This window comes from Hordeum vulgare, chromosome 7H, assembly GCF_904849725.1.
Source record: "Hordeum vulgare subsp. vulgare chromosome 7H, MorexV3_pseudomolecules_assembly, whole genome shotgun sequence".
Taxonomy (NCBI): domain Eukaryota; kingdom Viridiplantae; phylum Streptophyta; class Magnoliopsida; order Poales; family Poaceae; genus Hordeum; species Hordeum vulgare.
The window spans coordinates 238653342-238666156 of NC_058524.1; the positions used below are offsets into that span (position 1 = coordinate 238653342).

Genomic DNA, 12815 nt, shown 5'->3' on the forward strand with positions numbered 1-12815 from the left:
CTTTTCCCTCGAAGTCCCTCCCACTCCGCCGACGCCGGCTCGCCGGCCGAGACAACGCGTCAACATGCTAGTGCACCAGGCAGAGTGGCACTGGCAACACCGCGTGCCTCTTCCGTACCCCGACGCTACCCTGTCGCACGACTGACACCTGGATACGACGAGGATCCCAGTGCCGACGGCGTCGCGGTCGGCTAGGACGCACGCGGAGAAGGTGCGGCACCGGCGGGCACTCCTGACGTCGGAGTAGCGCCGCGACCCCGCCTACGCAACCAACTCGCTCAACTGGGCTCGTTGGTTCGCCTTCATGGCCAGCTTTAATATTTAATTAATGTTGTTTTTATTTTAAATATTCGTTCAATTTTTTTCTCGTACCATCAAAATGTATGGGGCCAGCGCATGACATGCGCTGACCCAAATGGAAACGAATGTTCGTGTCCGTCTGATCAACCCAAACGGACAAACTGCTTGACCGACCAAGACGGACAAAATCACCCCCTCCTAACCGACCCAAACGGACAAAATTGCCAGCCCGTTGGAGTTGCACTTAGTGCCCACATCAACATCTACACACGTTTGAGGAGTCGGATTTGTAGGTTGCGTCTGTGCTGCTCTAACAGAACACCTGTGCTGCTGATCTCTAACAACAAGACACATCACAGATTCACATCATATGATGATGAAGTTGCCTTGTACCCACATATTCTTCTTTTTGGGCACAAAAGATGCGTACATCAACATGCACCACAGCCGCACGAAAACTAGGAACTTAGATGTTCAACAGCTTACATACTTCACCAATTATCTTATTACACACAGCAGGAGACAATAGTCCTGAGAAAATCACCAACCCACCATATAATAACGAACAACAAGGATCAACCCAAGGTAGGACTACTAGCTTACGAGCTCCAATCATTCCGTACGACCTCCCTTCAGGATGACTTCGCAGAGACAAGCTTGTCGATGAGCGTGGCCGCATCTTCAACTGTGGCAATTGCTTGCGCGCTCGTCTCCTCCACGCTGATCTGGAACTCCTCCTCAAGGCCCATCACAATCTCAACCTGCATACAGGAGCATGACAAATGAGCCATGCTGTAACTTCCCCCAAATTATATGCTAACACCAAAAAAACATGGCAAAAATACAATTCATTTGGATTCTTGAGCTATTTGGCCAGTTGAGGTTAGGTGCTTCTTGGCATGCATGACATCAGTCAAAACATTGAGGATAGTTACCGTGTCCAGTGAATCAGCTCCAAGGTCAGAGAACTTGGTGGTACCACAAACTTCAGTGCCTTCAGGAACAGCAAGCTGCTTCTTAACAATTTCACAAACCTTCTCCACTGTATCCTGCTTTGCCTGTTGGCACATATTCAGAAAGAACTTGTCAGTTATGAAGGACTTGCAAAGTTGTACCAAGCAACTATAAATGCGGCACTCTTTAGTGGCCGATAAAGTTGTACCAAGCAACTATAAATGCGGCACTATAAGGCATGTGCCAATGCAAGTCGGTTTCATAGGCATTTTGCTTATGTGGCACTGTATTTAATGAAGAGAGATAGTGAAGTTGTATCGTAGCTAGTAACATAGAACCTTGGCACGTGGTCATAGGCAAAAAAGAGGTGCTAACCCAATCACATGCATGCATGAGCCACAAATCATTAAATTTAGATACTACACATACTCTTGTTTGTAGATAGTTGTTTCTTATGTTTTTATTAAGCATATGATTACGTGTTAAGAGATGATGCATTGGCATAGGCCTAAGCGCTTGTAGAGTGAAGGAACACAAAGGTAATTCCTGACCACTAGTACATTTTTTACAAGGCCCAATGTTGTGACTGTTGCGCAACCTAAAAATTTATTTGTTCAAAACTAAAGAGAACTTGTAGAACAAATTATAAATTTAGCAACTCTACAGAAAAATATCACTGCCTTTAGCACAGTCAAGCAACTTCTCAGATATATTATGCATGAAGAGAAGGGATAAAGCTCACTGAGCAGCAAACAGCAAATCTCATTGGCACTGGCTGCAGGCGAAGAAATGCATTGCCCCTCCTTGCACCGGAGAAAGAGAGTGAATTCGTGTTGATTGCCTGGAATTCAAGGAACAAACATCTTGAGGCAAAAAAACTTATGTACTAAAGAATAGTACAGTGCACTTTATTCACTATTTACTGATGAAAAATAATTTTAACATGCTAGGGCAAACATTCTTCTCAAAAATTTCATTCCATCTGGCAATTCAGTATCCCACATCAGCACAAGTCTAACAGTGCAGCTTCAACTGGCCTCAGTACAGTGACCGTACAAAGAATATTGGCAGGGAAGATACTAACAGAAATAAATTTTACCATGCACAAAAAAAATGTTACCCCCTCTGATCCAAATTAATTGACGCTGCTTTAATAAAACTTTACTAAAGCAGCATCAATTAATTTGAATCAGACAGAGTATGTGAACATCCAAGAGAAAATAAATAATTGTTTGTAGTACCCGGAATTTACAACCACATAAGTGACTGAACTACAAATGCACTAACCAACTAGAGGGCCAAGAAAGTGTCTCCTAATAAGGAAAGGCAAGATACGAAAAGAAGATTTATATGTAAGGACCAACTTTTGGGACCTCTGGAGCATGCAAAGCAACAACCTAGTACTAGCATCCAAAATTCCAATACAACCACCACACAGAGACAATTAAACATATCATAATACCAATTCAATAATTCTACTAGAAAAGTAAGTGCTAGGAGTATTCTTTCTCGGCTGGCTCTAGTTCCACCATAGCAACCATTAAGTCACACGCTTTAATTGCACATGCAGCGATCTAAGCCTCTTAACAGTTCAGAGCCTCTTAACGTGAGTAACTTGCTCTTCGTCTTTCTTGTTCATCAGTGTGCAAACATCAAAGTAGTAACAACGTGTCTGCACCCTACCAATCAACCTCGCAGAAAAGTAGATCTGCCCAAGTCCACCTCTGAAATGGCTTGGTAAGCCACAGAAGGGCACAAATGAGGTGCTCCCCGCAGTCCCAAAAAATAAAAACAAGAGTCGCTAAACCCGAATTACCACTAAATTCGCGCATAGTGCAGTTCCTGAATAGTACTAGAAAAACAGTGTTCGTCGAACAATCCCTACTGATCACGCCTAGATCGGGCCGCCGGACGAGCACGGATCGAGCAGCAGGAATGCTAGAACCCCAGCAGGGCAGATGGATCCATCGTACGGACGACACAAGGTGGCGGATCTGAAGACGGGGCGTGCGTGCGCGGGCATACCTTGACGGACTTGGCGAAGGAGACGGCAGATCCGGCGATGGAAGCCATGAGGCAGCACGCGAAGGGAGGCGGCGAGCACGAAGAGCGTGAGAGCGACGGGGGCGGACTGGGTGGGTGGGGTGGGGTGGAGCTGAGGGGGAGAAGTGACCTCGCCACATTTATGCGCGGGGGAGTGATGGCGCATCGGGAGTATCGACGGCGGGGTCCACGAAGCGGCGACACCGCCCTGTCCGTCCTCGCCCCGGCCATCACTGGCTCCACCGCGCAGTTGGGCCGAGTAGTAATGACTTCTATTCAAATGCAGGTGGTGACGAAGGCCTGTCTGGCCCAAACTTTCCGAGGTCAAGTTTTACTTGTTTCTAACTTGTATAGGCCCATCAAGTTTTTATCTCACCGGAGGGGAAAAGGAGGAAATAATGGTGTTGAAAACAGAGGTGGGTGTATATAGCCGCGCATGAAAGCCTGATTCTCAAAGAAAATGAAAAACCGCATGAAAGCTTGAGAACAGAGGTAACCGGCAGTTTCTGTGACGTCTGTGTTGTCGGGGCACACTAATCTCGTGAACAGAAAACGAGATTGTGCTCCAGTGATCGTGCGTACCTTCCTTTTTCTAGGAATATATTAATATAGGTGAAAGTCTTCGTGTAATCCTAAAAGTAATTCCACCCGCGCAAGGACGCGTGTTTTGTCCGTTTTTTGTTCGTTTGAAGCGGAATGTTCGTTCCTTTTACAAATGGATCTGTCGTATATTTAACGTGTCAACCCAAATCTTGTTCTCGCGGTCGACCATCATTCATTTTTTATCACATATATTTTCTTTTTGAATTTGCAGGTTATTTATGTTTTATCAAATGCATTTCAATGCATATTTTCTTATCAATTCTTCACTACGAGTACAAGATTAAAAAAACAAAAAACACGATTAGACATTTTAAAAGATGTTCAACTTCCATAACTCCTCCTACTAGACGGACTAATATCTTTTCTTTGTCTTCGTTGTTGTTTTTCTTGAAATATGTCCTAGAGGCAATAATAAAATGGTTATTATCATATTTCCTTGTTCATGATAATCGTGTGTTGTTCATGCTATAATTGTATTAACAGGAAACAGTAATACATGTGTGAATAAATAGATCACAGTGTGTCCCTAGCAAGCCTCTAGTTAGCTAGCTCGTTGATCAATAGAAGATCATTGTTTCCTGATCATGGACATTAGATGCCATTGATAACGGGATCACATCACTCGAAGAATGAAGTGATGGACAAGACCCAATCCTAAGCATAGCACTAGATCGTGTTGTTCGTATGCTAAAGCTTTTCTAATGTCAAGTGTCTTTTCCTTCGACCGTGAGATTGTGCAACTCCCGGATGCAGTATGAGTGCTTTGGGTGTATCAAACGTCACAACGTAACTGGGTGATTATGAAGGTGCACTACGGGTACCTCCGAAAGTGTCTGTTGGGTTGGTACGAATCGAGATCGGGATTTGTCACTCCGTGTGACGGAGAGGTATCTCTGGACCCACTCGGTAGAACATCATCATAATGAGCTCAGTGTGACTAAGGAGTTAGTCACGGGATGATGTGCTAGGAACAAGTAAAGAGACTTACCGGTAACGAGATTGAACAAGGTATGGGTATACCGACGATCGAATCTCGGGCAAGTTCTATACCGACAAACAAAGGGATTGTATACGGGATTGATTGAATCCTTGACATCGTTGTTCATCCGATGAGATCATCATGGAACATGTGGGAGCCACCATGGGTATCCAGATCCCGCTGATGGTTATTGACCGGAGAGTATCTCGATCATGTCTGCATGCCTCCCGAACCCGTAGGGTTTACACACTTAAGGTTCGATGACGCTAGGGTTATAGGGAATTGTTATACGAGGTTACCGAAGGTTGTTCGGAGTCCCGGATGAGATCTCGGACGTCACGAGGAGCTCCGGAATGATCCGAAGGTAAAGATTGATACATATGGTGGATGGGTTTGGACGTCAGAAATGTTTCGGGCACCACCGGCAAAGTGTCGGGACCACCGGAAGGGTTCTGGAGGCCCACCGGGAGGGGCCACAAGCCCCGGAAGCCTATATGGGCCAAGTGTGGGAGGGAACAAGCCCCTGGGTGGGCTGGTGCACCCTCCACACCCAGCCCATGGCGCACCATAGAGGAAGGGGAGAACCCTAGGCGCTGGTGGGCCGAAGGGGTGCGCCACCCCCCTCTCCTGCCCTGGCCGCCGCCCCCCTCTCCCATCTGGGCTGCCGCCACCCCTAGGGTGGGAACCCTAGAGGTGGCACACCCCTCCCCTCTCCTCCTATAAATAGAGAGGGGTTTGGGGCTATTGGAGACACAAGTTGATCTCTCCTTCGGCGCAGCCCTGTCCCTCTTCTTCCTCCTCTCCCACGGTGCTTGGCGAAGCCCTGCCGGGAGACCTCGTCTCTCCATCGACACCACGCCGTCGTGCTGTCGGAGATCTTCCCCAACCTCTCCCTCCTCCTTGATGGATCAAGGTGCGGGAGACGTCACCGGGCTGCACGTGTGTTGAACGCGGAGGTGTCGTGGTTCGGCACTAGATCGGAATCACACCACGATCTGAATCACCGCGAGTACGAATCCATCAACCGCGTTCTAGCAAAGCTTCCGCTTAGAAATATTCAAAGGTATGAAGATGCACTCTCCCCTCTCTCATTGCTGGTCTATCCATAGGAAGATCTGAATATGGCGTAGGAAAATTTTGAATTTATGCTACGTTACCCAACAGTTTTGTGGAAGCTTAACAACGTCTTTCTTCTTTGGTTCTAAAGAATTAGACGTTGCTTCCCCTTTGGTTTCTTCTTTACTCTCATCTATACCTTTAATTCTAGCTAAAAATGCATGAACATCTAAAAAAATTCATAAGATCAATAGATTAATATATATTTTTCCAATACCAAAAGTTGCATCCGCTCTACACACAAAATTGAGCGAGTAAGCTACCAAAATTGCATGGACTCTAATAGGAAAAGGCCACACTTAAATCATACCCCATCATTTATGGACTTGACGAACACCCATCCGGGATTAGGGCAACACATATACATAACCTTCCCTAGTTGGAGGAACCAACGAGAGGCATGACAATAGACTGCATTAAGATCGTCCCATACAGGCAAATGTGGTTGCACTGGTCACGTCGACTCTATGTCACTATGACTCAGCCAATAGGTGTTCAAGTTCAATTATTATCCGGTTAACTTGAAAAGTAACAAGCTGAGTCATAATAAAAATAACAGGATGAAATGATAATGCGTATGAGCATGATATCAACATAAACAGGAATGGGAAGTATAACCATTTAACATGCGAAGCATTAATATTAACAATAATAAAGCACTTAGTCTACTAGATGCACATGAACATGGCATAGCGATGAGCATGCATCTCACATGTACCTTTTATAACCGACGATAATCATGCATCAGATGAACACTACTATTACCAACATGTATTAATAGCAAGCATGACATATGAAAATAATACTAGCAAGTAATCACATAACTAACACGATGCATAAAAGCATAGCATCACTAGTGGAATCAGGGAATTTGCCACCAACCAGTTCTTTGTCGTCTATTGGATGATGCAAAGAGACTCTTTGCCAACAGCTGCCATAAAACAGACGGCAAAGATTTGACTGATGGCAAAGACAGCGTTTGCCATCAGCCAAATCTTTGCCGTCTGCGAGAAGACGACACAGAAGGAGCAGGAAGACGACAAAGAGCCCCCCCCCCCCCACTTCCCGTTTGTCAGCAGACAACATAGAAGGAGCAGGCAGACAGCAAAGAGGATCTCACATAACGGTCGACGCCACCCCCAACCCACCCCCACTACTAGGGAAAAGCCTAGCAGTAGCAGGTATTAGGTGTATCAGTAGCACGGGCTCCCGCGCTACTGATACGACACTACAACTAACCTATAACAGTAGCGCATGTTGGCCCGCGCTACTGCTAGGTGTGATAGCAGTAGCGTTGCTTGTAGACGCGCTACTGCTAAATAGCAGTAGCGCCTACTCTCTCCCGCGCTACTACTATTAATTTCAAAAAAATATCCAGCGTTGAAGAGAATCTAAAGGGGAGTAGCTGAATCCATCCATCTCCGGCGCTGGACGTCAACGGCGGCGACCACCGGCATCTTGTGGCGACGGCGACATGCTGCAAGATCCTGTCCATGGAAAGACGAGAGAGCAGAGACCATGAGAGGGAGAAGGAAAAGAGAAGGAGGAGGAAGAGGTCGACGGGGAGCTCGCCTATGGTTGTGCTCAGGCGGAAGCGACGGCTTGCGAGGCCCGACATGAGGAGAGGCGGCGCGAAGCTCGGGGACGGCCACGGGTCTCTCCTACAGTTTGTTCAAACAAAGAGAGATTAGAGAGATAATGGGAATTACGGGAGAGAGATGAGGATAAGAGGGCTCTAGCCTGGAGGTCCTTGGGGTGGCGGGGTTCTGTCGGCGAGCACTCGGCGGGGCAGTCAGCCAGAAGAGGAGGAAGGTGTCTCGGGCGCGGCGTGGTGGGCGCTCGTGAGCTTGGCGGTCGGGCGACTCTAGCGAACCGCGGGCACAACGCAAGGGCGAGGAGGAGGCTTGGTGGAGCGGAGCAGAGGTGCGGAGGGATTTGGGGGAGCGTGACATGAGAGAGGAGGGATTTGGGGGAGAAGATGATAGAGGAGGGATTTGGGGGAGGAGCTCAGGGGGCACAGTGAAGGCCACTTAGTAGTAGCATGGGTTTTAAACTCGCGCTACTACTATCAACTTAATAGTAGCGCTCGTTTATACCCTGCGCTACTACTATTGCATGTCCTAGGGGTGCACTGTTGATACCACTTAGTAGTAGCGAGGGTTAAAAACCCGCGCTACTACTATCAACTTAGTAGTAGCGAGGGGTAAAAACCCGCGCTACTACTAAGTACCAGTAGCAAGGGGTAAAAACCCGCGCTACTAGTAAGCGTTTGTCTATAAGCTTTTCCCTAGTAGTGCCCCCCCTCTTTGTCGTCTATCGCCTCCTCTTTGTCGTGTGCAAGCAGACGGCAAAGGGGATGCCCCATAACGGCCAACGCTACCCCCACCCACCCCACCCTCTCTCTCTCTTTCTATTTGTCTCTCTCTCGCCCCCTAGCCCATGAGCGCCGCCCCGCCCATCGCAGATCCCCACACCGGCCACCCCTTGCCGGACCTCCTCCCTGCGCCGGCCCCACCCCACAACTTGTGCTCCTCCCTACGCCGGCCCCCACCCCGCAATTGGCGCTCCTCCCCGCGCCGGCCACCCCACCCCGTAATCGGTGCTCCTTGTTGGAAATATGCCCTAGATGCAATAATAAAATGGTTATTATCATATTTCCTTGTTCATGATAATCATCTATTGTTCATGCTATAATTGTATTAACATGAAACAGTAATACATGTGTGAATAAATAGATCACAATGTGTCCCTAGCAAGCCTCTAGTTGGCTAGCTCGTTAATCAATAGATGATCATGGTTTCCTGATCATGGACATTAGATGTCATTGATAACGGGATCACATCATTAGGAAAATGATGTGATGGACAAGACCCAATCCTAAGCATAGCACTAGATCGTATTGTTCGTATGCTATAGCTTTTCTAATGTCAAGTGTCTTTTCCTTCGACCGTGAGATTGTGCAACTCCCGGATGCAGTATGAGTGCTTTGGGTGTATCAAACGTCACAACGTAACTGGGTGATTATGAAGGTGCACTACGGGTACCTCCGAAAGTGTCTGTTGGGTTGGTACGAATCGAGATCGGGATTTGTCACTCCGTGTGACGGAGAGGTATCTCTGGGCCCACTCGGTAGAACATCATCATGAGCTCAATGTGACTAAGGAGTTAGTCACAGGATGACGTGCTACGGAATGAGTAAAGATACTTACCGGTAACGAGATTGAACAAGGTATAGGTATACCGATGATCGAATCTCGGGCAAGTTCTGTACCGACAGACAAAGGGAATTGTATACGGGATTGATTGAATCCTTGACATCGTGGTTCATCCGATGAGATCATCATGGAACATGTGGGAGCCACCATGGGTATCCAGATCCCGCTGATGGTTATTGGCCGAAGAGTGTCTCGGTCATGTCTACATGATTCCCGAACCCGTAGGGTCTACAGACTTAAGGTTCGATGACGCTAGGATTATAGGGAATTGTTATACGAGGTTACCGAAGGTTGTTAGTAGTCTCGGATGAGATCCTGGACATCACGAGGAGCTCCGGAATGGTCCGGAGGTAAAGATTGATATATAGGATGGATGGGTTTGGACGCCGGAAATGTTTCGGGCACCACCAGCAAAGTGTCGGGACCACCAGAAGGGTTCCGGAGGCCCACCGGGAGGGGCCACAAGCCCCGGGAGGCTACATGGGCCAAGTGTGGGAGGGAACCAGCCCCTAGGTGGCTGGTGCACCTCCACACCCAGCCCAAGGCACAACCTAAGAGGAGAGGGGGCAAAACCTAGGTGCAAGAGAGGCCCAAGGCCCACCTAGGGCGCGGGCCCCCCTTCCCTTCCCTTGCCGCTGCACCTCCCATCTAGGAGGGCTGCCGCACCACCTAGGGTGGGAACCCTAGGGGTGGCGCACCCCCCCTCCCCTCCTCCTATATATAGAGGGTTTGGGGGCTGTTTGACACACGGTTTTCCATCTCTCTCGACGCAGCCCTGCTTCCCTCCTTCCTCCTCTCCCACGGTGCTTGGCGAAGCCCTGTCGGGAAACCTCGTCTCTCCATCGACACCACGCCATCGTGCTACCGGAGATCTTCCCCAACCTCTCCCTCCTCCTTGCTGGATCAAGGTGCAGGAGACGTCACCGGGCTGCACGTGTGTTGAATGCGAAGGTGTCGTGGTTCAGCACTAGATCGGAATCACACCGCGATCTGAATCGCCGCGAGTAAGACTCCATCAACCGTGTTCTAGCAACGCTTCCGCTTAGCGATCTTCAAAGGTATGAAGATGCACTCATCCCCCTCTCGTTGCTGGTCTCTCCATAGGAAGATCTGAATATGCCGTAGGAAAATTTTGAATTTATGCTACGTTACCCTAAAGTGGCATCCGAGCCAGGTTTTCTATGCGTAGATTCTATGCACGAGTAGAACATAAAAGGTTGTGGGTGCTGATTTGTTAATTGCTTGCCGCTACTAGTATTATTCTTTTCCGGCGGTATTGTGGGATGAAGCGTCCCGGACCGATCTTACACGTACGCTTACGTGAGACAGGTTCCACCGGCAGACATGCACACCATGCATAAAGGTGGCTAGCGGGTGTCTGTCTCTCCCACTCTAGTCGGATTGGATTTGATGAAAAGGGTCCTTATGAAGGGTAAATAGCTTTGGCATATCATCATTGTGGTTGTCATGTAGGTAAGAAGGCGTTCTTGCTAGAAACCCAAATCAGTCATGTAAAACTTGCAACAACAATTAGAGGACGTCTAACTTGTTTTTGCAGGGTTTGACATGTGATGTGATATGGCCAAAGTTGTGATGTTACATGTGTGATGTATGAGATAATCATGTTATTTTAATAGGATTCACGACTTGCATTTCGATGAGTATAATAACCGCCAGGAGCCATAGGAGTTGTCTTTATTTATTGTGTGAGATGCAACGCCATGTGTTTACTACTTTTACTTCATTGCTAACGGTTAGCTATAGTAGTAGTGGTAGCAGTAGTTGGCGTGACGATTTCACGGAGACATGATGATGGAGATCATGGTGTCACGCCGGTGAAAATGATGATCATGCGATGCCTGAAGATGGAGATCGAAAGAGCAAAGATGATAGTGGCCATATCATGTCACTATATGATTGCATGTGATGTTTATCATGTTTTTCATCTTATTGCTTAGAAGGACGATAGCGTAATAAGATGATCCCTCTTAAAAATTTCGAGAACGTATTCCCCTAAGTGTGCACCATTGCGAAGGATCGTTGTCTCGAAGCACCACGTGATGATCGGGTGTGATAGGTTCTAACGTTCGCATACAACGGGTGTAAGCCAGATTTACACACGCTAAACACTTAGGTTGACTCGACGAGCTTAGCATGTACAGACATGACCTAGAATACAAGAGACCGAAAGGTCGAACATGAGTCGTATGGTTGAATACGATCAGCATGAAGTTGCTCACCATGACGACTAGTCCGTCTCACGTGATGATCGGACACGAGTTAGTCAACATGGATCTTATATCACTTAGATGACCAGAGGGATGTCAATTTAAGTGGGAGTTCATACTTAATTTGATTAAATGGACTTAATTGTCATGAACTTAGTCTAAAAGTTGTCTTTATAAATATTGTAGATGGCCAACGTCAACCTCAATTTCAACGCATTCCTAGAGAAAAACAAGCTGAAAGATGATGGTAGCAACTATGCGGACTGGGTCCGCAACTTGAAGCTCATCCTCGAAGGAGCTAAAAAGGCTTATGTCCTTGATGCGCTGCTAGGTGACCCTCCTGCTCCTGCAGCAGCGCAGGACATTCTGAACGTCTGGCGAACGCGCAGTGATGACTACTCTCTGGTTAGGTGTGGCATGTTATACAGTTTGGGAACAAGGCTCCAAAGGAATTTTGAGCAACACGGTGCATATGAGATGTTCCAAGAGCTGAAACTAGTTTTTCAAGCTCATTCCCGTGTCGAGAGATATGAAGTATCCGACAAGTTCTTTAGCTGTAAGATGGAGGAGAACAGTTCTGTCAGTGAGCACATACTCAAAATGTCTGGGTTACACGGTCGTCTGACTTCACTTGGAGTCGAACTTCCGGATGCCGCTATAATTGACAGAATCCTCCAGTCTCTCCCACCAAGCTACAAAGGTTTTGTGCTGAACTACAACATGCAAGGGATGGAGAAGACCATTCGCAAATTGTACTCGATGCTGAAGTCTGCAGAAGTAGAAATCAAGAAAGAGCATCAAGTGTTGATGGTCAATAAGACCACCAGTTTCAAGAAGGGCAAGGGTAAGAAAAACTTCAAGAAAGACGGCAAAGACGTTGCCGCGCCCGGTAAGCCAGATACCGGGAAGAAGAAAAAGAATGGACCCAAGCTTGAGAGTCCTTCTATTGCAAGGGAAAAAGGTCACTGGAAGCGGAACTGCCCCAAGTACTTAGCGGACAAGAAGGCCGACAACGTTAAAGGTATATATGATATACATGTTATTGATGTGTACCTTACCAACGCTCGTAGTAGCTCTTGGGTATTTGATACCAGTGCTGTTGCTCACATTTGCAACTCAAAGCAGGTACTGCGGAATAAGTGGAGACTGGCCAAGGACGAGGTGACGATGCGCGTTGGGAATGGCTCCAAGGTCGACGTGATCTCCCTCGACATGCTGCCTCTACATCTACCATCGGGATTAGTTTTAAACCTTAATAATTGTTATTTAGTACCAGCTTTGAGCATGAATATTGTATCAGGGTCTTGCTTAATGCGAGACGGCTACTCATTTAAGTCAGAGAATAATGGTTGTTCTATTTATATGAGTGATATGTTT

General features: G+C 47.3%; 1 protein-coding gene across 1 annotated transcript; it reads right to left on the minus strand.

Moving 5' to 3' along the window:
• Positions 1–746: 746 nt before the first annotated feature.
• On the minus strand, positions 747–3434 carry LOC123408509 (acyl carrier protein 3, chloroplastic). The gene is made up of 4 exons (XM_045101602.1): positions 3280–3434; positions 1997–2095; positions 1236–1358; positions 747–1061 (listed from the first exon to the last, which is right to left on the minus strand). The coding sequence occupies exons 1-4, from the start codon at positions 3325–3327 to the stop codon at positions 933–935; spliced, it is 399 nt and encodes a 132-aa protein (XP_044957537.1). The 5' UTR covers positions 3328–3434; the 3' UTR covers positions 747–932.
• Positions 3435–12815: the final 9381 nt, after the last annotated feature.